The 26789-nt window shown below is 42.4% G+C and overlaps 1 protein-coding gene across 1 annotated transcript in view; it reads right to left on the bottom strand.

The window, feature by feature from the left end:
* TBX5 (T-box transcription factor 5) overlaps window positions 1-26789 on the bottom strand; it is a 135193-nt gene that overhangs the window by 24380 nt on the left and 84024 nt on the right. Inside the window, exon 4 of the mRNA XM_073582844.1 lies at window positions 1319-1471. Coding sequence (XP_073438945.1) covers window positions 1319-1471 — 153 coding nt within the window. The remainder of the gene's footprint in view (window positions 1-1318; window positions 1472-26789) is intronic.

The raw sequence follows: 26789 nt of genomic DNA, 5'->3' as shown, positions 1-26789 counted from the left end.
CCACATCCCAAAGATGCTCTATTGGATTGAGATCTGGTGACTGAGGAGGCCATTTGAGTACAGTAAACTCATTGTCATGTTCAAGAAACCAATCTGAGATGATTCGAGCTTTATGACATGGCGCATTATCCTGCTGAAAGTAGCCATCAGATGTTGGGTACATTGTGGTCATAAAGGGATGGACATGGTCAGCAACAATACTCAGGTAGGCTGTGGCGTTGCAACGATGCTCAATTGGTACCAAGGGGCCCAAAGAGTGCCCAGAAAAAATTCCCCACACCATGACACCACCACCACCAGCCTGAACCGTTGATACAAGGCAGGATGGATCCATGCTTTCATGTTGTTTACGCCAAATTCTGACCCTACCATCCGAATGTCGCAGCAGAAATCGAGACTCATCAGACCAGGCAACGTTTTTCCAATCTTCTACTGTCCAATTTCGATGAGCTTGTGCAAATTGTAGCCTCAGTTTCCTGTTCTTAGCTGAGAGGAGTGGTACCCAGTGTGGTCTTCTGCTGCTGTAGCCCATCTGCCTCAAAGTTCGACGCACTGTGCGTTCAGAGATGCTCTTCTGCCTACCTTGGTTGTAACGGGTGGCAATTTGAGTCACTGTTGCCTTTCTATCAGCTCAAACCAGTCTGCCCATTCTCCTCTGACCTCTGGCATCAACATGGCATTTCCGGCCACAGAACTGCCGCTCACTGGATTTTTTTTCTTTTTCGGACCATTCTCTGTAAACCCTAGAGATGGTTGTGCGTGAAAATCCTAGTAGATCAGCAGTTTCTGAAATTCTCAGACCAGCCCTTCTGGCACCAACAATCATGCCACGTTCAAAGGCACTCAAATCACCTTTCTTCCCCATACTGATGCTCGGTTTGAACTGCAGGAGATTGTCTTGACCATGTCTACATGCCTAAATGCACTGAGTTGCCGCCATGTGATTGGCTGATTAGAAATTAAGTCTTAACACACAGTTGGACAGGTGTACCTAATAAAGTGGCCAGTGAGTGTATATAAGTATACTATGTGTCTATATCTATTCTTTCGTATGTGTTTTAACCTGTCATTGGGATCCATTATATGTCCATTTTGCAAGCCGGCGAGAAAATCTCGGCATACGGATGCAATACGGATGCTTACATGCACTAAAATCGCATCCTAGCCTTGCCAAAGGATGACATACGGATCACTGTTCAGGGAACATTTCTGCATATTACGACCATAAAATACAAACCGTATTTTTATACGCTGTGTCTGACTCCAGCCTAATATTACTTATAGCAAGAGAACAGAGTTATTAGCGAGAAGTTTTTACCTTGTGGTTTTGGTAAGATGTTACAGCTATAAATGCAGTCTCAGAGAATACGTGGGTACAGAAAGCCGTGTTTTTAGACCCAAATCCATTATTTTCATCTGCTTTAACTATATGAAGCCGAGGTTGGTATTTGTGCATGGAATTCAGGATGATCTAAAATAGAGAACACAACATTATTACAAATTATCATTGTATAATAAGCAGAATATTTTCTATTCCGAGACTACAAGGTAAATTAGCAACTGACTTTTTATTCTTTTATTCTAAATTTAATGAAAATGAATGAAAGGAACAAATCCAACCTTGACCCTGAAGGGTATAGAAGAAGGCTCTTCCATAAGCATGTGAATGGAATGGTACGATGATACCATTCAATGGATTTACTGCAAGAGTCCATTTGTTTGTAAGGCCATAAATATATATACTGTATATATATATATATATATATATATATATATATACAGGGAGGGCCATTTATATGGATACACCTAAATAAAATGGGAATGGTTGGTTATATCAACTTCCTGTTTGTGACACATTAGTATATGGGAGGGGGAAAACTTTTGTTTTCAAGATGGGTGGTGACCATGGTGGCCATTTTGAAGTTGGCCATTTTGAATCCAACTTTATTTTTTCCAATAGGAAGAGGGTCATGTGACACATCAAACTTATTAGGAATTTCACAAGAAAATCTATGGTGTGCTTAGTTTTAACGTAACTTTATTGTTTAATGAGTTATTTACAAGTTTATGACCACTTATAAAATGTGTTCAAAGTGCTGCCAAATGTGGATTGTCAAAGCAATCCTCTTCTCTATACTAATGTGCCACAAACAGGAAATTGATATGACCAACCATTCCCATTTTATTTAGGTGTATCCATAAAATGGCCCACCCTGTATATATTCTGAATTTCTAACATATCAATGTAAGGCTACATTCACTGTTCATGTCTGTGTTTTTTTTAAATGGACAGAGACTAGACCCATACAGCTTCACTGATCCATACACATATCCATTTTAAAAAGTTTGTGAGACTCATAGCATGTCCTATTCTCATCTGTTTTGTGGATTAGACTCAGACTTCAGTGTTCCATCTGGGTTTCATCCATTTTTCCTCAATTCATTATAAAAGTTCCCAGTCTATCACCTTAAACATAAAAAAATGGATGAGAAAAATGGTTGCAAAATAGAAAAGAGAGGAAAAACGGTCCATTTTCCCAAATACAAACTTAAGTATGTAAATGTATTGTCTACAATCTCACTTGAGATTTATTGATTAATGTTTGTTATTCCGTTTCACTCCTTCATTTCATCCTTCTTGAATTTTTCTTGAAAATAATTTGATTTTATGCTTTAATTGATGTCAATAAAATTACATATTTTTAATAATTTATGGGTGGCTTATGGTTACTATCGGTAATCATTTTTGTATTATATTGGAGTACTCCACTTTATAACCTTTTTTATTAATGGGAGGATTTACACCATGATGTTTCTAACCGGTAAATCTTTTATGTCCTACATGAATATTGTGGTAGGGAAAAGTAAATGTAGCCTACAGGAGAAGAGGCTAAGTGCACACTTGCATCAGAGGTCCCATTGTGGAAGAAAGAGAACAGCAACGCTCTTTTTGCTGTTTGAATGACCATAGGGTCCATCTGGTGACATATGTGTCCATCATTGGGCAAATTTGCTCCTTCCAGAAGTTCTGTTTTTCTGGTCTGTTATATAAACTATGATGCCGGTGTTTGAACCTAACCTTATACTTGTTTACTTTGGTGAAAGTAGCGGATTTCTATAAGTACTACAATAAAAAGCATGAGCCAGTTTGTGATCATTTTTATTGCTCTGCTGTTTCCAAAATAACAGATCAAACAATTGAGTCCACAGTTCCTATGCGGACCTACAGTATATGTCTCCAGGGATACAGGCTACAAACAAAACTTAGGAAATCTGATGTAAAGGCCCCGCTGCACGCAACAATATTGTGAACAATATCGCTGCAACGTCACCAGTTTGGTGACGTTGCAGCGATGTTGAAACGACATCGTTGCATGTGACATGTAGCAACGATCAACAATCAGTTGGATGATCGTTAATCGTTGCCTAATGGTCTGGGCCATAAATCTATCGTTGGTCTCCCGCTGGGCAGCACACATCACTGCGTGTGACAGCGAGAGACCAACGATCAGAGAGCTCCCAGCGCCATACAGCAGATGCTGGGAGCTGGTATCCAGGGTACACAGCGGGTAACTAAGCACCGTGCGGCACTTAGTTACCCGCTGTTTACCCTGGATACCAGTGTGCTCGTTGGTCCTGATCGCAGGTGAGTCTGCCTATGTGACAGCTCACCAGCGATCAGCTATGTCCCAGCGATCCCATCTACGTAGGATCGTTGGAGGGATTGCTGGGACATTGAAGCGTGTAACGGGGCCTTAAGGGAGGGAAAGACTTCCGTATAACACAGACCATGATTGCATCGTAATCCTAGAACTGGCAGGCAGCTTTCCCGGGCATGACAGCTGCATAGTAATACAGGCAGTCATACTTGGGTCAGTATAGTCGACAGCCAGTCCAAGCATTGTGATGCGATCATCGCCCATGTTACAGTATATGGCCGTCTGTTTTCGTCTTTAATGCCACAATTCCCTTCTATCTGTTTCCTACCTGGGCCAACCTATCAAATGTATTTTAAGAAAAAATAGTTCGCAGTTTGACGCCAAGGTCAGACAATCATCCAATTATCATCCAGAAAACTCAGATGGTATTCATCTATATTGTAATTCGTGTGTCCGTATTGTACATTCATGTAACATCCATTTGACATATGTGGCATCCGTATTTAGAGAACAATATTTTAAAATGTAAATTCTAGAATATAGTTTTGTAGGTTAATAACAGCAATAATTGGATGCTATACAGATAATCCATATGGGATTTAAAAAAATTATCACACCCATAGACTTATATAGGCAAGACTCATCCGATATACGGAATAGAATAGTGCATAATGCACTTTTTTTCATAAAGACACTCGATCAGTGTGAATAAACTGTTATTTGAAAACTTTTATCTGAACAGCCCTATTGAATTACATGGGTCAGTGTGCTATCAGACGTTTGGCTTGGATAGCACACGTCCATATAACATGCTCATTTGAACAAACCCTGATGGGAATATCATTTCAGGCTCAGACTATGCTAGGTTTACTTGTAGTAAGTAACTATTGAGACGGAGAGATCGATGTCAATATGATTGCACTGTATTCACATGTGAAGCTTTTTGCAGAAAAGTTGCTAAACGATATACAGAAACTACAACACGTGAGGACATCACTGCTAGTATTACCCAATTCTTAATACCTACAAGACAAAGAGGAGGCACATTAGACTGAACATAGAGGCAAATAGATTTTTTGTACCATTAATAAAAATGGATGAAAATCTCATCATTATTTTGGGTTAGTTCAAATGTGATTGACCATAATAAATAATAATAATAATAAATTTTATTTTTATAGCGCCGACATATTCCGCAGCACTTTACATTTCAGAGGGGATTTGTACAGACAATAGACATTACAGCATAACAATAATCACATACAGTAGATTATAACAAATACCAAGAGGAGTGAGGGCCCTGCTCGCAAGCTTACAGTCTATGAGGAAAGAGGTAGACACGAAAGGTGGGTGGTAACAGTTGCCCTGATTGTATGGACCAGCCATAATGTTAAGTGTGTAACAGTACAGACACAGAGGGCTAATGGATGCATAAAGCATGTGGGAACATGATGCTGGGAACCTGGTTATGGTAAAATTTTTGGCTCTGCCACACAGGGATAGGTTAGGTTAATGTGTTGAGGCGATAGGCCAGTCTGAATAAATGCGTTTTCAGGACACGCTTAAAATTGTGGGGACTGGGGACTAATCGTATTGACCTGGGAAGTGCATTCCAAAGAATTGGCGCGGCACGTGTAAAGTCTTGGAGACGGGAGTGGGAGGTTCTGACTATTGAGGATACTAACCTCAGGTCATCAGCAGAACGGAGGGCGCGGGTAGGGTGGTATAGACCATAGGATATAGATATTTTCTATAAGAAACTTTTATGAAATTCTATTACATCATTCAATCTTCCTTTTGTTAATGGTTAACTGATGTCAACGAAGGCCCCATTTTAGACCTGTAAAGATTTCCACCTCTGAATTGGAAAATCCATAAAGTTTACAGAATCTGGAAGAATAACCATTGTTAGGGCTAGGTGCCAGGTGCAGAAATATGTTTTTGCCCGCTCTTTCAAGGCAATTATGTTAACCTTAAAAAAAAAATCTGGGATTTGAAAATAAATGTTAAATCATTGATTGCACATTCCCTGTAACTTGTTTTGCATACTAGATAGGGAATACAAATTTTCAGTATTCAACAGTGACATATTGGTAATAAAGAAAAAGTATTAAAGGAGTTGTCTAGTCTTAAGCTACAAGTCTGTAGTCACTCTGTGTGATTGTAGACTTGTGAATCATCACATCGCGCACACTGCAAAACTGTGAGTTTTCTACATTGTTGGGAGGGGTGGGCACGTGACCACAAATAAGTGATTTGCATACATGCAGTCACATGCTACTAGATGGGTGCTACCTTGCTGAATGCAAGTGGAGGCCGGATACAGCCTAGCAGCAATGTTGCTGGAAGTATGGAAATTGCTTGCATCAGAGAATCCACACAGCATACAGTGCACACAATGTGAAGATTCACAAGTCTGCAGTCATAACATATAGTGACTGCAGATTTGTAGTTTACAGTCATGGCCAAAATGTTTTGTTATACACGTTTATTTTCTGTGTGTGTATTGGAACAACACAAAAAAAAACTGAGAAAAAAGGCAAATTGGACATAGTTTCACACAAAACCCAAAAATGGGCCGGCCAAAATTGTTGGCACCCTTAACTCAACTTAATATTTGGTTGCACATCCTTTGGAATAAATAACTGCAATTAATCACTTCCTATAATCATCAACAAGCTTCTTTCACCTATCAACAGGAATTTTGGACCACTCTTATTTTGCAAACTGCTCAAGGTCTCTCGCATTTGAAGCCTGCCTTCACCCAACAGCAATTTTAAGATCTCTCCACAGGTGTTCAATGGGATTTAGATCCAGACTCATAGCTGGCCACTTCAGAACTCCTCATCACTTTGTTTCCACCCGTTTATGGGAGCTTCTTGAAGTATCTTTGGGGTCATTGTCCTGCTGAAAGATTCATGACCTAGAACACAAACCCTGCTTTCTGACACTGTGCACTACATTGCGACCAAAAATCCTTTAGTAATCCTTTAGTAAGGTCCAGATTTCATGATGCCTAGCACACATTCAAGGCACCCAGTACCGGAAGCAGCAAAACATCCCCAGAACCTCCACCATATTTGACTAAAGGTACTGTGTTCTTTTCTTTGTAGGCCTCATTTTGTTATTGGTAAACAGTAGATTAATGTACTTTACCAAAAGCTCTATCTTGGTCTAAGCTGTCCACAAGATGCTTTCCGAGAAGGATATTGGCTTACTCACGTACATTTTGACAAACTGCAGTCTAGCTTTTTTATGTCTCTGTGTCAGCAGTGGGGTCTTCCTGGGTCTCCTGTCTTAGCATTTCATTTCATTCAAATGTTAGTGGATAGTTTGTGCTGACACAGATGCACACTGACCCTGCAGGACAGCTTGAATTTCTTTGGAACTTGATTAGGGCTGCTTATCGATTATCCTGCATTGCAGTCTTTCATCATTTTTTCTCTGCCGTAAATGTCCAGGGTGATTAGCTACAGTGCCATGCATTGTAAACTTCTTGATTATATTGCGCACCATGGACAAAGGAACATCAAGACCTCTGGAAATGGACTAACCTTGAGATTGTTATTATTTTTCAACAATTTTTTCTCAAGTCCTCAGACAGTTCTCTTCTCTTTCTTTTCTCCATTCTAAGTGTGGCACACACAGACTCACAATGCAAATATTGAGCCAATTCTCCCCTTTTTATCTGGTTTCAGGTGTGATATTCATATTGCCTACACCTGTTACTTTTCACAGATGTGTTTGAACGAGCATGGCATGCTTGAAACAAAGTTGTTTACCCACAATTTGGGATAGGTGCAAACAATTTTGTCTGGACCATTTTGGGGGGTTTGAGTGAAATTTTGTCCAATTTGCCTTTTTTATCTTGTTTTTTTGTGTTGCTACAATACAAACAAAGGAAATAAACTTGTGTACACCAAAACATGTATAATTGCAATAATTTTCTGGGAGAAATACTTTCAAGGGCGCCAACACTTTCGGCCATGACTGTAACACCAGAGAAACCCTTTAAAGCTTATTTCACATGCCAAATAGATGTATTCATGTCATCAAGCCTTCTTCCATGAAGACAGAGCAGGATTCAAGAAGCTATATTTGTTCTCCAGAATTCTGTCATGAAACATCCTCCATTGTAGCAATATTTTTGCATAACACAGTCACAGAAATAGAAGTAAGCAGGCTCCTTGCATCTTCTCGCCCAACCACTTGCACCAGTGACCCATTTCCGTCACATCTCCTCCAGTCCCTTTCCCCTGCTCTCACCCCTCACTTAACCTCTCTCTCTCTTCTGGTATCTTTCCCTCCTCATTTAAGCATGCCATCATACATCCACTACTTAAAAAAACCATCCCTCGACTAAAACTGTGCCGCTACCTATAGACCTGTCTCTAATCTTCCCTTCATCTCTAAACTCCTGGAATGCCTGGTCCACTCCCGTCTTATCCACTATCTCTTTGATAACTCTCTTCTCAACCCTCTCCAATCCGGTTTCTGCTCTTTACATTCTACTGAAACTGCCCTCACTAAAGTCTCTAATGATCTACTAAATCAAATGGTCATTACTCCATGCTAATTCTCTTGGATCTCTCTGCAGCATTCGACACTATGGATCATCAGCTCCTCCTTACTATGCTCCATTCCATTTGCCTCAAGGACACCATTCTCTCCTGGTTCTCCTCCTATCTCTCTGACCGCTCCTTTACTGTATCTTTTGCTGGTTCCTCCTCCTCTCATCTTCCCCTTACTGTTGGGGTTCCTCAAGGATCAGTCCTAGGCCCCCTACTTTTCTCTTTGTACACTGCCCCTATTGGTCAAACAATCAGTAGATTTGGTTTCCAGTACCATGTCTATGCTGATCACAACCAATTATACGCTTCTTCTCCTGACATCACGCCAGCCTTTCTAGAAAACACCAGTGATTGTCTAAATGCTGTGTCTAACATCATGTCCTCACTATATCTGAAACTGAACCTGTCAAAGACTGAACTCCTTGTGTTTCCTCCTGCTACTAATGTACCTATACTTCTACCTTGTGCCAGTCATTACACTGGCTACCCATCCACTCCAGAATTCAGTATAAACTTATTACCCTGACCCACAAAGCACTCCATGGCTCAGCACCACCGTACATCTCCTCCCTTGTTTCAGTATACCACCCTACCCGCGCTCTCCATTCTGCTGATGACCTGAGGTTAGCATCCTCAATAATCAGAACCTCCCACTCCCGTCTCCAAGACTTTACACGTGCTGCGCCAATTCTTTGGAATGCACTTCCCAGGTCAATACAATTAGTCCCCAATCCCCACAATTTTAAGAGTGCCCTGAAAACGCATTTATTCAGACTGGCCTACCGCCTCAACACATTAACCTAATCTATCCCTGTGTGGCACAGCCAAAAGTTTTACCATAACCAGGTTCCCTGCATCATGTTCCCACATGCTTTATGCATCCATTAGCCCTCTGTGTCCGTACTGTTACACACTTAACATTATGGCTGGTGCATACAATCAGGGCAACTGTTACCACCCACCTTTTGTGTCTCCCTTTTTCCTCATAGATTGTAAGATTGCGAGCAGGGCCCTCATTCCTCTTGGTATCTGCTATGATCTATGTGATTATTGTTATGCTGTAATGTCTATTGTCTGTAGAAGTCCCCTCTGAAATGTAAAGTGCTGCAGAATATGTTGGCGCTATAGAAATAAAATGTATTATTATTATTATTATCACGAAGTTTTATAAAAAATATTGGTAATTTCAGTGTATCAGTGTCGATTTCAGCCAAGTCTTTCAAGTGGGCAGAGCTACTGTATAATGGGACAGCGCGTAGCAAAGCCACGTTCAGAAATGTTACTTCAGTTTCTGACAGTTGTAAGGTGTACCTCATACATTAAGCGGCATGTGCCTCTTAATGAATTAGGTGCATCTTATTCCATCGCAATGCCAGTCTTAAAGGGAATCTGTCATGCCTCCAAACTATATTAACCAGCAGATACAGGGTTAATCTGCAGGTTAAAAGCATTACAAACTGTCCATGAAAGCACGATTACTGGAAGAAAAACAACTTATTTCCTCCCAGAAGCCAACAGCTTTCAGTCATAGAGGCGTGCTCAAAGTGGATTCAGTCACCACACAATACAGCACATCGCAACACGTTGCTTAACAGCTCCTCTGCAGCACATCTTGCAGAGTGAGCTGTCAATCGAAGTGCCATGGCATGCTCACAACTGCCGCTCACAATGACTGTAGCTGATCTGACATGTCTACATGACTGAAAGACGGCAGCTGCAAGAAGGAGTAAAGTTAATTTTCTACCTGTAGTCGCATTTTCAGTAAGGCAACCAGACAGTATTGTAACACTAGTGACATGCAGGCTACTCCTATATCTGTGTTTGAGGACATGACAGGATCTCTTTAATGAATCAGGTGCATGGTTTCCCTATCTTGTCCTAATGGTGACTTAGGCTGGTTTCACATTTGCGTTTTTTAGCGCTGGAAAAAAACGCATACCTGCGCATGCGTTTTTTCCCCTATATTTAACATGGGTGCGCATACCTGCGCGCTGGTAAGTGCATGTATGCGATTTTCATGCGCTGCGTTTTTTTGGGGTGTGCGTTGGTATTTTCCAGACGCAGCATGTTGCATTTTTTGGCCCTGCAAAAAAGCGCATGCGCACATATGCGCACGTTTTGCGCTAAAAATGGCCATTATAGCCTATGGATGCGCATATGTGCGCACTGGCATGCTCATGTATGCGTTTTTTTGCATATGCGTTTTTTTTTTTAACCATGGAATTTAGGGGTTTGGGTTAGAGTTAGGGTTAGTTAAGGGGGTTTAGGGTTAGGGTTATGGTCAGGGTCAGGGTTAGGGTTGGGGTTTGGGTCAGGGTTAGGGTTAAGTATGGTTTGGTTAAGGGTTAGGGTCAGGGTTAGGGTCAGGATTAGGGTTAAGTATGGTTTTGTTAAGGGTTAGGGTCAGGGTTAGGGTTAGGGTTAGGGTTATGGTCAGGGTTAGGGTTAAGTATGGTTTTGTTAAGGGTTAGGGTTAGGGTTAGCGTTAGGGTTAGGGTTAGGGTCAGGGTTAGGGTCAGGATTAGGGTTAAGTATGGTTTTGTTAAGGGTTAGGGTCAGGGTTAGGGTCAGGATTAGGGTTAAGTATGGTTTTGTTAAGGGTTAGGGTCAGGGTTAGGGTCAGGATTAGGGTTAAGTATGGTTTTGTTAAGGGTTAGGGTCAGGGTTAGGGTTAGGGTTAGGGTCAGGGTTAGGGTCAGGATTAGGGTTAACCCCTTCACTACCAAGGGTGGTTTGCACGTTAACTACCGGGCCAATTTTTACAATTCTGACCACTGTACCTTTATGAGGTCATAACTCTGGAACGCTTTCATGGATCCTGGTGATTCTGACATTGTTTTCTCGTGACATATTGTACTTCATGTTAGTGGTAAAATTGCATTCAAATAACTTGCGTTTATTTGTGAAAAAAACGGAAATTTGGCGAAAATTTTGAAAATTTCGCAATTTTCCAACTTTGAATTTTTATGCCCTTAAATCACAGCGATACGGCACACAAAAAACTTAATACATAACATTTCCCACATGTTTACTTTACATCAGCACAATTTTGCAACCAAAATTTTTTTTTGCTAGGAAGTTATAAGGGTTAAAAATTGACCAGCGATTTCTCATTTTTGCAACACCATTTTATTTTTAGGGACCACTTCACATTTGAAGCCACTTTGAGGGGTCTATATGATAGAAAATACCCAAAAGTGACACCATTCTAAAAACTGCACCCCTCAAGGTGCTTAAAACCACATTCAAGAAGTTTATTAACCCTTTAGGTGCGTCACAGGAATTTTTTGAATATTAAAAAAAAAATGAACATTTAACTTTTTTTCACAAAAAAAATACTTCAGGTTCAATTTTCTTTATTTTACCAAGGGTAACAGGAGAAATTGGACTGCAAAAGTTATTGTGCAATTTGTCCTGACTACGCTGATACCTGATATGTGGGGGGGAACCACTGTTTCGGCGCATGGCAGAGCTCAGAATGGAAGGAGCGCCGTTTGACTTTTTCAATGCAAAATTGGCTGGAATTCAGATCGGACGCCATGTCACGTTTGGCGAGCCCCTGATGTACCTAAACAGTGGAAACCCCCCCAAGTGACCCCATTTTGGAAACTAGACCCCCCAAGGAACTTATCTAGATATGTGGTGAGAACTTTGAACCCACAAGGGCTTCACAGAAGTTTATAACGTACAGCGGTACAATTAAAAAATGATATTTTTTCCACAAAAATGATCTTTTCACCCACAATTTTTATTTTTCCAAGGGTAACAGGACCCTAAAAGTTATTGTGCAATTTGTCCTGAGTACGCTGATACCCCATATGTGGGTGTAAATGACTATTTGGGCGCATAGCAGAGCTCGGAAGGGAAGCAGCGCCATTTGACGTTTTTGGCTAGAATTGAGATCGGACACCATGTCGCGATTGGAAAACCCCTGATGTACCAAAACAGTGGAAACCCCCCACAAATGACACCATTTTGGAATCTAGACCCCCCAAGGAACTTATCTAGATGTGTGGTGAGAACTTTGAACCCCCAAGGGCTTCACAGAAGTTTATAACGTACAGCAGTACAATTAAAAAATCATATTTTTTCCACAAAAATGATCTTTTCACCCTCAATTCTTATTTTTCCAAAAGTAACAGGACCCTAAAAGATATTGTGCAATTTATCCTGAGTACGCTGATACCCCACATGTGGGTGTAAACCACTATTTGGGCGTATGGCAGAGCTCGGAAGGGAAGCAGCGCCATTTGACGTTTTTGGCTGGAATTGAGATCGGACACCATGTCGCATTAGGAAAGCCCCTGATGTACCAAAACAGTAGAAACCCCCCACAAATGACACCATTTTGGAAACTAGACCCCCCAAGGAACTTATCTAGATGTGTGGTGAGCACTTTGAACCCCCCAGTGCTTCACTGAAGTTTATAACGTCCGGGCGTGAAAATAAAAAAATCGTATTTTTTCCACAAACATGATCTTTTAGTCCCCATTTTTTTATTTTCCCAAGGGTAACAGGAGAAATTGGACCCCAAAAGTTGTTGTCCAATTTGTCCTGAGTACGCTGATACCTCATATGTGGGAGAAAACTACAGTATGGGCACACGTCGGGGCTCGGAAGGGAAGTAGTGACGTTTTGGAATGCAGACTTTGATGGAATGGTCTGCGGGTGTCATGTTGCGTTTGGAGAGCCCTTGATGTACCTAAACAGTGGAAACCCCCCACAAGTGACCCCATTTTGGAAACTAGACCCCCTAATGAACTTATCTAGATGTGTGGTGAGCACTTTGAACCCCCCAGTGCTTCACAGAAGTTTATAACGACCGGGCGTGAAAATAAAAAAATCGTATTTTTTCCACAAACATGATCTTTTAGTCCCCATTTTTTTATTTTCCCAAGGGTAACAGGAGAAATTGGACCCCAAAAGTTGTTGTCCAATTTGTCCTGAGTACGCTGATACCTCATATGTGGGAGAAAACTACTGTATGGGCACACGTCGGGGCTCGGAAGGGAAGTAGTGACGTTTTGGAATGCAGACTTTGATGGATTGGTATGCGGGTGTCATGTGCGTTTGGAGAGCCCCTGATGTACCTAAACTATTGAAACTCCCCACAAGTGACCCCATTTTGGAAACTAGACCCCCCACGGAGCTTATCTAGATGTGTGGAGAGCACTTTGAACCCCCAAGTGCTTCACAGAAGTTTATAACGCCTGGGCGTGAAAATAAAAAAAACATTTTTTTCCGCAAAATTATATTTTTGCCCCCAATTTTTTATTTTCCTAAGGGTAACAGGAGAAATTGGACCCCAAAAGTTGTTTTGTAATTTGTCCTGAGTAGGCTGATACCCTACATGTGGGGGTAAAACACTGGGCACATGGCAGAGCTTGGAAGGGAAGGAGCACCATTTGACTTTTTCAACGCAGAATTGGCTGGAATTGAGATCAGACGCCATGTTGCCTTTGGAGAGCACCTGATGTGCCCAAACAGTGGAAACCCCCAATTATAACTCCAACCCTAACCTCAACACACCCCTAACCCTAATCTGAGCCCTAGCCCTAACCCTATCCCTAACCCTAACCCTAGCCCTAACCCTAGCCCTAACCCTAACCCTAGCCCTAACCCTACCCTAGCGGGAAAATGGAAATAAATACATTTTCTTTTAGTTTTATTATTTTTCTCTAACTAAGGGGGTGATAGCGGGGGGTTTGATTTACGATTTATGGCGGTTTTTATGTTTGGCGGCTGTCGCACGCTAAAAGACGCTTTTTATTGTAAAAATAGTTTTTGCATCACCACATATTGTGAGCTATAATTTTTCCATATTTTGACCCACCGAGTCATGTGAGGTCTTATTTTTTGCGGGACGAGTTGACGTTTTTATTGGTACCATTTTCGGGCACGTGACATTTTTTGATCGCTTTTTATTCCGATTTTTGGGATGCAGAATGAACAAAAACCAGCATTTCATGAATTTCTTTTGGGGGGTGCGTTTACACCGTTCCGCGTGCGGTAAAATTGATAACGCGTTTTTATTCTTCGGGTCAGTACGGTTACAGCGATACCTCATTTAGGTCGTTTTTTTATGTTTTGTCGGTTTTTTGCAATGAAAACAATTTTATATAAAAAATAATTATTTTTGTATCGCTTTATTCTGCGAGCTATAACTTTTTTATTTTTTTGCGGATGATGCTGTATGGTGGCTCGTTTTTTGCGGGACAAGATGACGTTTTCAGCGGTACCATGCATATTTATATGCGTCTTTTTGATCGCGCGTTATTGCACTTTTTGTTCGGTGGTATGATAATAAATCATTATTTTTTGCTTCGTTTTTTATTTTTATTTTTTAAGGGGTTCGCTAAAGGGGTTAACTAATGGGACAGTTTTATAGGGCAGGTCATTACGGACGCGGCGATACCAAATATGTGTACTTTTATTGTTTTGTTTTTTTTTTATTTTCAAAAAATGGATTTATTGGGGAATATTTTTTTTTTTTTTAACTAATTTATTTAGCGATTTTTTTTAAATTATTTTTAACACTTTTTTTTTTTTTTTTTTTACTTTATTACCTTGTCCCAGGTGGGACATCACTGTCCTGTGACAGATCGCTGATCTGTCACATCACAGATCACTGTGACAGATCAGCGATCTGTCACAGGCACTGCTGCAGACTTCCTCATGCCTGCGCTTTGCAGGCACTGAGGAAGCCAGCTTCCTCAGGCCCCCGAAGGCCCCCGTCGCCATCTTGGATTCGGGGGCCTGGAGGAAGGGAGTCCCCCGCAGCAGCGCTGCACATTGCGCTGCCGTGGGGGGCTCAGGGAAGCACGGAGGGAGCCCCCTCCCTGCCGATGCTTCCCCTTAACCCCCGGTACACCGCGATCGCGTTTGATCGCGGTGTGCAAGGGGTTAACGTGTCGGGGGCGGTCCGTGACCGCCCCTGACACATTGTGCCGGGTGTCAGCTATGATAATTAGCTGACACTCGGCCGCGATCAGCGGCGCTCACCACGTGGGCGCCGCTGATCGCGATGACGTAATATTCCGTCCATGGTAATTAGGTCCATGGTCACATGGACGGAATATTACGTCAATTGTAGGTAAGGGGTTAAGTATGGTTTGGTTAAGGGTTAGGGTCAGGGTTAGGGTTAGGGTTAGGGTCAGGGTTAGGGTTAAGTATGGTTTTGTTAAGGGTTAGGGTCAGGGTTAGGGTTAGGGTTAGGGTCAGGGTTAGGGTTAGGGTTAGGGTCAGGGTTAGGGTTAGGGTTAGGGTCAGGGTTAGGGTTAGGGTTAGTTAGGGTTTAGGGTTTGGGTTAGGGTTAAGTATGATTTGGTTAAGGGTTAGGGTCAGGGTTAGGGTTAGGGTTAGGGTCAGGGTTAGGGTTAGGGTTAGGGTCAGGGTTAGGGTCAGGATTAGGGTTAAGTATGGTTTTGTTAAGGGTTAGGGTCAGGGTTAGGGTTAGGGTTAGGGTCAGGGTTAGGGTTAAGTATGGTTTTGTTAAGGGTTAGGGTCAGGGTTAGGGTTAGGGTTAGGGTCAGGGTTAGGGTCAGGATTAGGGTTAAGTATGGTTTTGTTAAGGGTTAGGGTCAGGGTTAGGGTCAGGATTAGGGTTAAGTATGGTTTTGTTAAGGGTTAGGGTCAGGGTTAGGGTCAGGATTAGGGTTAAGTATGGTTTTGTTAAGGGTTAGGGTCAGGGTTAGGGTTAGGGTTAGGGTCAGGGTTAGGGTCAGGATTAGGGTTAAGTATGGTTTGGTTAAGGGTTAGGGTCAGGGTTAGGGTTAGGGTTAGGGTTAGGGTCAGGGTTAGGGTTAAGTATGGTTTTGTTAAGGGTTAGGGTCAGGGTTAGGGTTAGGGTTAGGGTCAGGGTTAGGGTTAGGGTTAGGGTTAGGGTCAGGGTTAGGGTTAGGGTTAGGGTCAGGGTTAGGGTTAGGGTTAGGGTTAGTTAGGGTTTAGGGTTTGGGTTAGGGTTAAGTATGATTTGGTTAAGGGTTAGGGTCAGGGTTAGGGTTAGGGTTAGGGTCAGGGTTAGGGTTAGGGTTAGGGTCAGGGTTAGGGTCAGGATTAGGGTTAAGTATGGTTTTGTTAAGGGTTAGGGTCAGGGTTAGGGTTAGGGTTAGGGTCAGGGTTAGGGTTAAGTATGGTTTTGTTAAGGGTTAGGGTCAGGGTTAGGGTTAGGGTTAGGGTTAGGGTCAGGGTTAGGGTCAGGATTAGGGTTAAGTATGGTTTTGTTAAGGGTTAGGGTCAGGGTTAGGGTCAGGATTAGGGTTAAGTATGGTTTTGTTAAGGGTTAGGGTCAGGGTTAGGGTCAGGATTAGGGTTAAGTATGGTTTTGTTAAGGGTTAGGGTCAGGGTTAGGGTTAGGGTTAGGGTTAGGGTCAGGGTTAGGGTCAGGATTAGGGTTAAGTATGGTTTGGTTAAGGGTTAGGGTTAGGGTTAGGGTTAGGGTCAGGGTTAGGGTTAAGTATGGTTTTGTTAAGGGTTAGGGTCAGGGTTAGGGTTAGGGTTAGGGTCAGGGTTAGGGTTAGGGTTAGGGTCAGGGTTAGGGTTAGGGTTAGGGTTAGTTAGGGTTTAGGGTTTGGGTTAGGGTTAAGTATGATTTGGTTAAGGGTTAGGGTTAGGGTTAGGGTTAGGGTCAGGGTTAGGGTCAGGATTAGGGTTAAGTATGGTTTTGTTAAGGGTTAGGGTCAGGGTTAGGGTTAGGGTTAGGGTTAGGGTCAGGGTTAGGGTTAAGTATGGTTTTGTTAAGGGTTAGGGTCAGGGTTAGGGTTAGGGTTAGGGTTAGGGTCAGGGTTAGGGTCAGGATTAGGGTTAAGTATGGTTTTGTTAAGGGTTAGGGTCAGGGTTAGGGTCAGGATTAGGGTTAAGTATGGTTTTGTTAAGGGTTAGGGTCAGGGTTAGGGTCAGGATTAGGGTTAAGTATGGTTTTGTTAAGGGTTAGGGTCAGGGTTAGGGTTAGGGTTAGGGTTAGGGTCAGGGTTAGGGTCAGGACTAGGGTTAAGTATGGTTTGGTTAAGGGTTAGGGTCAGGGTTAGGGTTAGGGTTAGGGTCAGGGTTAGGGTTAGTAAAGTCATGGTTTGGGTAGTGTGAGGGGCCACCTAAAAATGTTGGAAAAAAACGCAAACGCGGTAAAAACGCACTAAAAACGCATACAAACGCATAAAAACGCTGCGTTTTTTTCATGCATGCTCATAAAAATGCTTGAAAAAAACGCAGCAGTTGTATGCTTATGTATGCGTTTTTTCAATGCGTTTTTTTGCGGGAAAAACGCGCTGCAAAAAAAAGCAAGTGTGAAACTAGCCTAACAGACCTAAAACAAAATTTGGGATAAATAGGCTTGCTATTTCAGGTTGAATCTGTGTTCATTGTTCTGCATGCAGAGTTGGTCAAATTCATGCAAGTCATCCTCACTTTTCTAGAATTATAGATTAACCCCTTATAATTATGTATGAACCTTGTTATATAATCACAATATAATTAAGTCCTTGAATAAGTAATAGAAACGTCATTGTAAAAGTACAGTACATGATTAACAAGTGAAAAGACACGCCACAGATACATATTGGTGTTATAGAAGGTAAATAAATTTCTCAATATTTACAGACTGGGCAAAGCTGGGAATTTTCTACAAAATAATTAGAGATTTTATTCTATGATTTTACTGCCGTTCTGAGCGTCTCATAAAAATAAGACATCAAGACCTTCAATTACATAGGTGTAAAGAAAATGGATGGCAACATGTACATCACCACTATAACATTTGGCGTCAGCAGAAGCCAAGTCTCGCCAGCCACTGCAACAAGGGAGACATCCTAGCTCACGAGGCCCCTCTCATCCTGTTGGCTTAGCCAAATTCCTTTGACGTGTAGGTAACTTGCAGGCCTCAGCGGTGAATGATCTAATGGCTTTTAATTTCATTAGAGTGACTCTAATTGAGAGGCTACCGCTGCACCTTTGCTCTCGGGGGGGATGCTACCCTATTCCCTCAGTCTCTTCTCACAGTAGGGGCACGGTGTTACCCCCTTGTGTCTTCCCCACCCCCAGTCTCCCTCTTCACCTCCCACCACTTTGCTGCAGTAACTACATGCTTCGTTACACTCTGACTCTTTGTAGCCTGTAGAGATGATGCATCTCTCTGTGTATCTGCCATCCGGATAATTCACTGTCAGTTACAAACATTGTCCAAGTTTGCATTGTCAGGTAGAAATTCATGCAATCTGCTCATAACGAAATCAGTATGTAGATACATCAGGTACAGTAGATCATAGAATTATGTAGCAATTCTTCAAATATAACATCAGGATAGATTGCTAATAAAAATATTGTAAAAAAAATTGCATAAGGCACAGTATGCTGTACTATTTTGAAAAAACAAACATTTATTTTTACAGTATACTTTTTCCTTAAGCTTAGTCTACTATGTGTACCAATGACACAAACCAAATATCTTGGCACAGAGGAGGCCAATTGTAGCGCTTACCAAGATGTGAAGACTAGATGCCTTACAAGTAGTGTTAAAGGAAAATACTCTTTACTGTTTGGATACCTACTGAATACTTTTTAGTTGAGCAGCAGTTTCAATACGTGAAAACACTCTATCTTACTGCTTTCTGGAAGTTTGCCATTATCACTTACTCTGAGTACAGTGGTTGAATTTATTCACTGCATGTCAGATAGAGGACTATGTGAGTTGTGACCCAAGTATCGATTTAAGGTTTGTTTGTAATATTACATCAAAAGAGGTAAGGCTTGGGGTCACTTGACTAGTTACCAAGCCATGTAATGTGTAACAACTAAAGATGATTGAATCGATCCACTGAGAATCGAGTTTAAAGCACCACTCCAGCTGGATTTTTATTGCAGTGCTGGAGTGGTGCTACTAATCTAAGTTACCAGCAGTTATACTTACCAGCCTCCGTCTTCATTTGTTCCCAGCATTAGTCTCCAACAGTTTGTGACCTGTCAGATCGCTCCACTAGGTGATCCTGAAGTCACAACTCTATTCTATATAAGTATATGGTCCCTCATAGACTTACACTGAGAGCTTGTGACCTTTACCTTTGAATTCACCTCCGACCTCAGTCAGAAGTTGTGGTCACAAGATGGCAGAATGGAACCAGAGCGGCGCCGGGAAGAGCTGAAGATGGTGGCTGGTAAGTACAAGACTAGAGGCAAGAAACAAGACTAGAGGCGCTGAAATAAATAAAAAATGTTTGAGTGTTTCTTTATATCGAATCTAAATTTGAAGTTCTCAACTAATTCAAACAATTCACGATTGGATTTGTGCCATTTCACACATTCCCAAACACAGAGGCATCACAGTACGCACAATCATCCCATGATATTTTGAAGATATGACATCGTGGTTTAGTACATTAAAGCAGTAGGGACTAGAGATGAGCGACTTTGCCTTTTTTCGGGTCGAGTGGGGTTTCACGAAACCCGACTTTCGCAAAAGTCGGGTCGAACGAAATCGGCCGATTATCGTGAAAAGTCGAAGGCCGACTGAAACACGAAACCCAATGTAAGTCAATGGGGAAGAAAAGTCGGCAGTGAGTGGAGGACAGGAAACACACCTAGAGTACCCATTTTAATGCCAAAAACATCAATTCTTATTCCTTAAGCTTGTCAACCTTAATTTACTTTATAATAATAGTTAGGCATTGAAAACTGGGGGTTATTTGGCTAAAGTTATGGGGGGGTAGTGCTGGCTCCAGATTTTCGTGGGCCCAGGGCCAAAAAGTGTCACTGGGCTCCTTTAACACATGACACAATTCATGATCCTTTGATATGGCAGAGAAATAGCAGTACAGTACAATGAAAAATACTTCAATTCTTACATGACTGATATCCATTTTAAATTCTCCAATAGCTCCAAAAACAGACAGTATTCCTCCATACAGTATTATGGCCACCGCATAGTGCGCCAGAGTAATGAGGCCCATATATTTCTCCATACAGAATCATTGATCCCATATAATGTTCGATACAGTATATGATGAGCTCCACATAATGCTACAGTATATGTTGTTCACCATGGATGAAGCTCCAGTGTCTTATGGGCCCAAATAATGCTCCATATATAATGGGCCCCATTTCTAATGCTCCAGTGAATAATGGGCACTGTAAATGCTGCTCCAGTGACTGATGTCCACCTTTGGAATGCTCCAGTGTATGGTGGGCCCCAGATATCATTCTCCAGAGTATCGTGCTCCCCAAAAATTGCTCCCAACCTTTAAAACAATTAAATAAGTCTCCTCGCTAGGGAATCCCTGTACTAGTCTGGACTCCTCGTCGTCCCCATTTTCCATCTCTCTGCACTTGGACTGTTTAGGCAGAGGACGTACAGACGTGATATCATCGCGCTCCTTGACCAGAATGTCACTGTCAGGAAAAGTGTTTGGTTTCCGGGAGCAGTATGGTTGCAAAGCTGAACCTTAAAGGAATGTCCAGAAGGGCACCACCAGGAGTGGAGCCTGCGGCTTAATTGGACTCAACACGGGCAACCTCAACCATGCCATCCACAAAAAAGCTGCACAGATTGCAAGCTTAATTCCGTTAACGAACGAGACTTTGGCATGCCCCCGCGGTCCGCGTCCAGCTTACTAGAGGGACACGCGAGGCTCTGGCACGCGAGATCGGCCAATAACAGGTCTGTCATGCCCTTACATGTCCAGGGTTGCACGCGTGCTACAATGAAAGGACCAGCGTGTATCGTTTACAGGTGCGGATAACACGCTGAACCCCGTTAGTGATGGGGATCTGGGATTACAATTCTTCCCCACGAACAAGCATTTCCCAGTGCAGGTCAACCGTAATTCCGTAATTAGGCCTAAATGGCATTCCAGAAAGAATGTGAAAAAATTAAGTGTCCAAACCACAGGTGCTGTAGCTTGCTTAACAGCTGGGCTCCTCTGCTGAGTAGCACACAGTTCTTACATAAACAGGCGGCATAGCTTGGTTCACGGGTGGCCAACTCTGCTGAGTAGCATACACAGTTACTAGGCCCAAGGTATTAAGTGGTGTAAATGCAGTCAAAAACTGGTTCTTTCATAAACAGGCGGCATAGCTCGGTTCACGGGTGGGCACCTGTAATCAGGAGGCAGACTCAGACGGTCTCAGGCACAGTATGGATTCGACAAGATTGTAGAAAGTTGAGAAAGGGTACAGTATCACCGGATAACAGGTATATATAGCATAGTTTAAGCATTTAAAATCTCCGTGTTTATTTCCGGAGTCTGACAAAGACACAGCCTCAGTATGGATTAGACAACAATCTAAAAAGGTAGAAAAAAGGAAATGTTTTTGAAGCGTACACCAGTATACACTGTTGGGGTATTTTTAAATCTTCATATCTATTTCTGTCTCAGTAAGACAGTCCAGACTCTCCGCAAGAGGAAACGAGATGGATAAAAGTACAGATATAAAGTCGAGTGATTGCAGAAATTTAGGAATTACTAATCAGGGGAAAAACTCCCGGGAGAATTCTCAGAGGCAATGCTGACCCTCAATTACTTTGTGTGTGGAGACAGCGAAAACAGTTCTTTGTGAAGAAAGGGCAGCACGGTGGCTCAGTGGTTAGCGTTGCAGCGCTGGAGTCCTGGGTTCGAATCCCACCAAGGACAACATCTGCAAGGAGTTTGTATGTTCTCCCCGTGTTTGCGTGGGTTTCCTCCGGGCACTCCGGTTTCCTCCCACACTCCAAAGACATACTGATAGGGAATATAGATTGTGAGCCCCATCGGGGACAGTGATGAAAATGTGTGCAAACTGTAAAGCGCTGCGGAATATGTTAGCGCTATATAAAAATAAAGATTATTTATTTATTATTTATAAAGGGTTGCTGTATCGCAGTACCGTTGATCCCATCACCGTTACTCATCTCCATCAAATTTTGATCACAGGGAGAGATGTAGACATTGTCCTCACTGCCTATCATGATCTGTCAAGTAACTTTGGAGTGCAAAAGACAGAAGCCACAGGCTGTAGGCGATTCTATTGGATTGGCATGAGAGGGCACATTTAAAAATGTGGGCAGGAATGTCACACGTCTGTGAGTAGGAAAACTGTGAAAGCTGATGATAAACCACCACTGCATCTCATTGTGAGTTGACGTCCATAAGAAATGGAAGCCATTGATCATCTGAAGCTAGAGCCCGGCCAGCAGGACAGGGCACAGCTACGTCTTAACCATCATCTATCAGTTCACCAAATTTGTAGTAGCAGTCCCAGGGAAGGATTTGACAGCCCAGACTACACAGCGGAGGAGGAGGGAGAGGTAAATATTGCAAATGCTGGGGCCCTGCCCAAGCAAGGGGGGCCCACTCTTGGGCGTCAGTACTGGCACTGGGCCCCTCATAGTACGCCGGTGTGTCTGACGGCGGGTGTGCACCCCCACCGTCAGAGACACTTGATTGCACTATGAGGGACCCTGTGCCAGTGCCAGCGCCCAAGAGTTGGCCCACCCACCTGTCCAGGGCAATAGCACTCACACGGTTGCGTGCACTAGGTGGTGACCCAGAAAAAGCCATACACCTGACAAATGCTATTGAGAACTCTGCTATTAGAAGTGGAAAGGAAGAACAAAGACGAAAGAATCTAATTAATAAAAATATTGGAGAAAGAGAAACCAATCACAAACTAAAATGTTTCTATACTAATGCACAAAGCATGGGCAACAAACAAGGAGAATTGGAACTACTAACACAGGAAAAGAAATATGATGTCATTGGAATCACTGAAACTTGGTGGGACAATACACATGGTTGGAATACAAGACTAGAAGGATACAACTTATTTGCAAGAAACAGACTTGATAAACGAGGAGGGGGTGTTGCATTGTATGTTAGAAACGCGTATATCTGCACAGAGATTGAAGCTTCGGAGACTGGGAGTTCTGTGGAAACTGTTTGGGTAAGAATACAAGGACAGAACAATGGAAAGGACACCATTGTAGGCATTTACTACAGGCCGCCTGTGCAAGCTGAAGATATGGATGAACTCTTTATGCATCAAATGGCCAAGTTCTCCAAAAAATATGACATAGTTGTCATGGGAGATTTCAACTATCCAGACATTTGTTGGGAATCTCTCTCAGGCAAAACTAACAGGTCAAGGAAATTCTTATCCTCTCTTGCTGACAACTTTATCTTCCAAAAGGTAGGGGAGAAAACAAGGGGAACTGCTACCTTGGATCTAATCCTTATAAACAGGGAGGAAATGGTTGAGGAGGTAAAAGTGGCTGGAACCCTAGGAGGTAGCGACCATGCTATTTTAGAATTTTGGATAACTAGAGGCGGAAGACCTGTGAAGACTCAGACGTCAAGGTTAGATTTCAGAAAGGCAGATTTTAAGGGATTCAGAAAGATAATTGGAGGGATCCAATGGCTGGATATCGTTAAAGACAAAAATGTCCAGGAAGGATGGGAAATCTTGAAAAATGAAATTCTCAAAGCACAGTTCTGAAAAGAGGGAAGAATAGGAAGCATTTAAGGAAACCAGGATGGGTGAACACAGAACTTAAGCACATGCTAAAAAGGAAGAAAAAAATGTTTATAAAATGGAAAGAGGGAGGCATATCTAAAGAAGAATATAATGCTGTCTGCAGAACCTGCAGTGCACAAATCAGATTAGCTAAAGCTGAAAATGAATTGAGGCTTGCAAGAGATGTCAAAAGCAATAATAAAGGATTTTGGGGATATGTCAAAAGTAAAAGAAAAGTCAAAGATGCTATAGGATTTTTACAGGATGAAAATGATGAAATGGTAAGACAGGATGTTGAGAAGGCTGAACTTTTAAATTCCTATTTTGCATCTGTTTTCTCTCAGAAAGGAAATGTAACACCAACTGTTATTCACTGTCCTATTAAGGGAATAGAAGAATCCAGGATATCTATAAACAGAAAGATAGTGAGGAAACACTTAGCTAACTTAAATGAATTCAAGTCTCCAGGTCCAGATGAATTACACCCCAGAGTACTGAAGGAGATAGCAGAAGAAATTTTTGAACCCCTCTCCATAATCTTTGAAAATTCTTGGAGAACAGGAGAAGTGCCAGAAGACTGGAGAAGAGCAAATGTTGTTCCTATCTTCAAAAAGGGGAAGAAGGTGGACCCAGGCAACTATAGGCCGGTGAGTCTGACTTCTATACCAGGAAAGATCTTTGAACTAATTATTAAACAACATGTATGTCAATACCTGGATAAGAATGAAGTGATCAAACAGAGTCAGCATGGGTTTGTAACTAATAAGTCATGTCAGACTAACTTAATTTCCTTCTATGACGGTATCACTGATTGGGTGGATCAAGGAAATGCTGTAGATATAGTATATCTTGACTTCAGCAAAGCATTTGACAAAGTCTCTCATACAATCCTTATTGAAAAAATGACTAAGTATGGAATGGACAAGGCAACTGTTAGGTGGATTCATAACTGGCTTAGTGATCGGACCCAAAGAGTGGTCGTAAATGGCTGCACATCCAGTTGGAAGAATGTCTCAAGTGGGGTACCACAGGGCTCTGTCCTGGGCCCTGTATTGTTCAACATCTTTATCAACGATTTAGATGAAGGAATTGAGGGAAAACTGATTAAATTTGCTGATGACACAAAGCTAGGAGGGATAGCTAATACTAGAGAAGAGAGAGAGAGGATTCAAAACGATTTAAATAAACTGGAGAAGTGGGCAGCAACTAACAGAATGGTTTTTAACAGGGAGAAATGCAAAGTACTACATCTGGGCAATAAAAATGAAAAAACCATATATAGAATGGGAGGAATAGGGCTAAGTGACAGCACATGTGAAAAAGACTTGGGTATACTAATAGATCACAGACTGAATATGAGTCAACAGTGTGATGCAGCAGCAAAAAAGGCAAATGCAATTCTAGGATGTATTAACAGAAGCATACAGTCTAGATCACGTGAAGTCATTATTTCCCTCTACTCCTCTTTGGTCAGACCTCATCTGGAATATTGTGTCCAGTTTTGGGCACCACATTTTAAAAAAGACATCAACAAACTGGAGCAAGTTCAGAAAAGAGCGACCAGAATGGTGACCGGTCTGCAAACCCTGTCTTATGAGGAAAGGTTGCAGGATTTGGGAATGTTTAGTTTGCAAAAGAGAAGACTGAGAGGAGACTTAATAGCTGTCTACAAATATCTAAAGGGCTGTCACATTGTAGAAGGATCAACTTTATTCTCATTTGCACAAGGAAAGACTAGAAGCAATGGGATGAAACTGAATGGGAGGAGACACAGATTAGATATTAGAAAAAACTTTTTGACAGTTAGAATGATCAATGAGTGGAACAGGTTGCCACGAGAAGTTGTGAGTTCTCCTTCAATGGAAGTCTTCAAACAGAGGCTGGACAGACATCTGACTGGGATGATTTAGCGAATCCTGCTTTGAGCAGGGGGTTGGACCAGATGGCCCAGGAGGTCCCTTCCAACTCTACGATTCTATGATTCTATGATTCTATGATTCTATGACCCCGGTAATGGGGGGAGGCAGCCCAGTTGGGGAGGTTTAAAAAATGGCATATGTTGATGTTGGACATTCAGCAGCTGCAAATGGAGGAATTGGAGAAGTCCGAGGAAGAGGAGGACAAAAGCAAGCCATTTTTCTGGCAACCTATGTGTCATCAGGGGAAGGTGGGACAAAATCCTTTGAAACCCATGCATGGTTCATTTTAATGAAAGTTAGATCATCAACATTTTGGGTCGACAGACGGGTCCTTTTTTCTGTCAGGATTGAGCCAGCAGCACTGAAGACTCTTTCCGATAGCACAATAGCAGCAGGGCAAGCGAGCTCCTGTAAGGCATATTGTGCCAATTCAGGCCAGGCGTCCAGTTTAGAGGCCCAAGAGTCAAAGGGGAATGACCTGTGAGGGAGAACATCAATATGGGATGAGAAATAGTTTGCAACCATAGTTGACAACTGCTGTCTCCTGTCACTTTCAATCGATGCAGTATTACCAGTCGTGTAAGCGGAACTTGAAAAATCAGTCCACAACATGGTCATGAAACCCCTGTCTCCAATGCCACTTCTGATGTGTGCACCACGAACACCTCTTCCATGTTGCCCCTACGGCTCGTTGGAGAACCACCACCACTGCTGTGTGCTGGGAATGCCTCAAACAAACGGTTTACCAGAGTTGCTTGTTTGTTAGCCAGTATTAGGTCAAGGTTCTCCTGTGGCATGATGTTTTGGAATTTGCCTTTATAGCGTGGATCCAGGATGCTGGCCAACCAGTAGCTGTCATCGTTCATCATTTTGGCAATGCGGGGGACCCTTTTTAGGATCTGCCAGGGATAATCTGACATGTGGGCCAATGTTCCAGGTGTCAATGATGCACTGCAAGTGCTGGGTGGAGGAGCACTTTCTGGCAAATCCACATCCCTCCAGTCACGCACAAACCCAGTACCAGACCTTGCCACGCCAACATTTTCTCTTGCCCCACGATTAGCATCCTCCTCCCCTAAATAATCATGCCCATCATCATCCTCCTCCTCCTCTTCCTCTTCTTCCTCCACCTCGTCCAGGAGAGGTCCCGGAGCAGACAATGGCTG

The sequence above is a fragment of the Dendrobates tinctorius genome, unplaced genomic scaffold (genome assembly GCF_039654945.1).
Source record: "Dendrobates tinctorius isolate UK_male_01 unplaced genomic scaffold, ASM3965494v1 ptg000073l, whole genome shotgun sequence".
Classification (NCBI taxonomy): domain Eukaryota; kingdom Metazoa; phylum Chordata; class Amphibia; order Anura; family Dendrobatidae; genus Dendrobates; species Dendrobates tinctorius.
The sequence above is the reverse complement of the archived record's forward strand: the minus strand, read 5'-3'. Positions and strand labels throughout refer to the sequence as shown.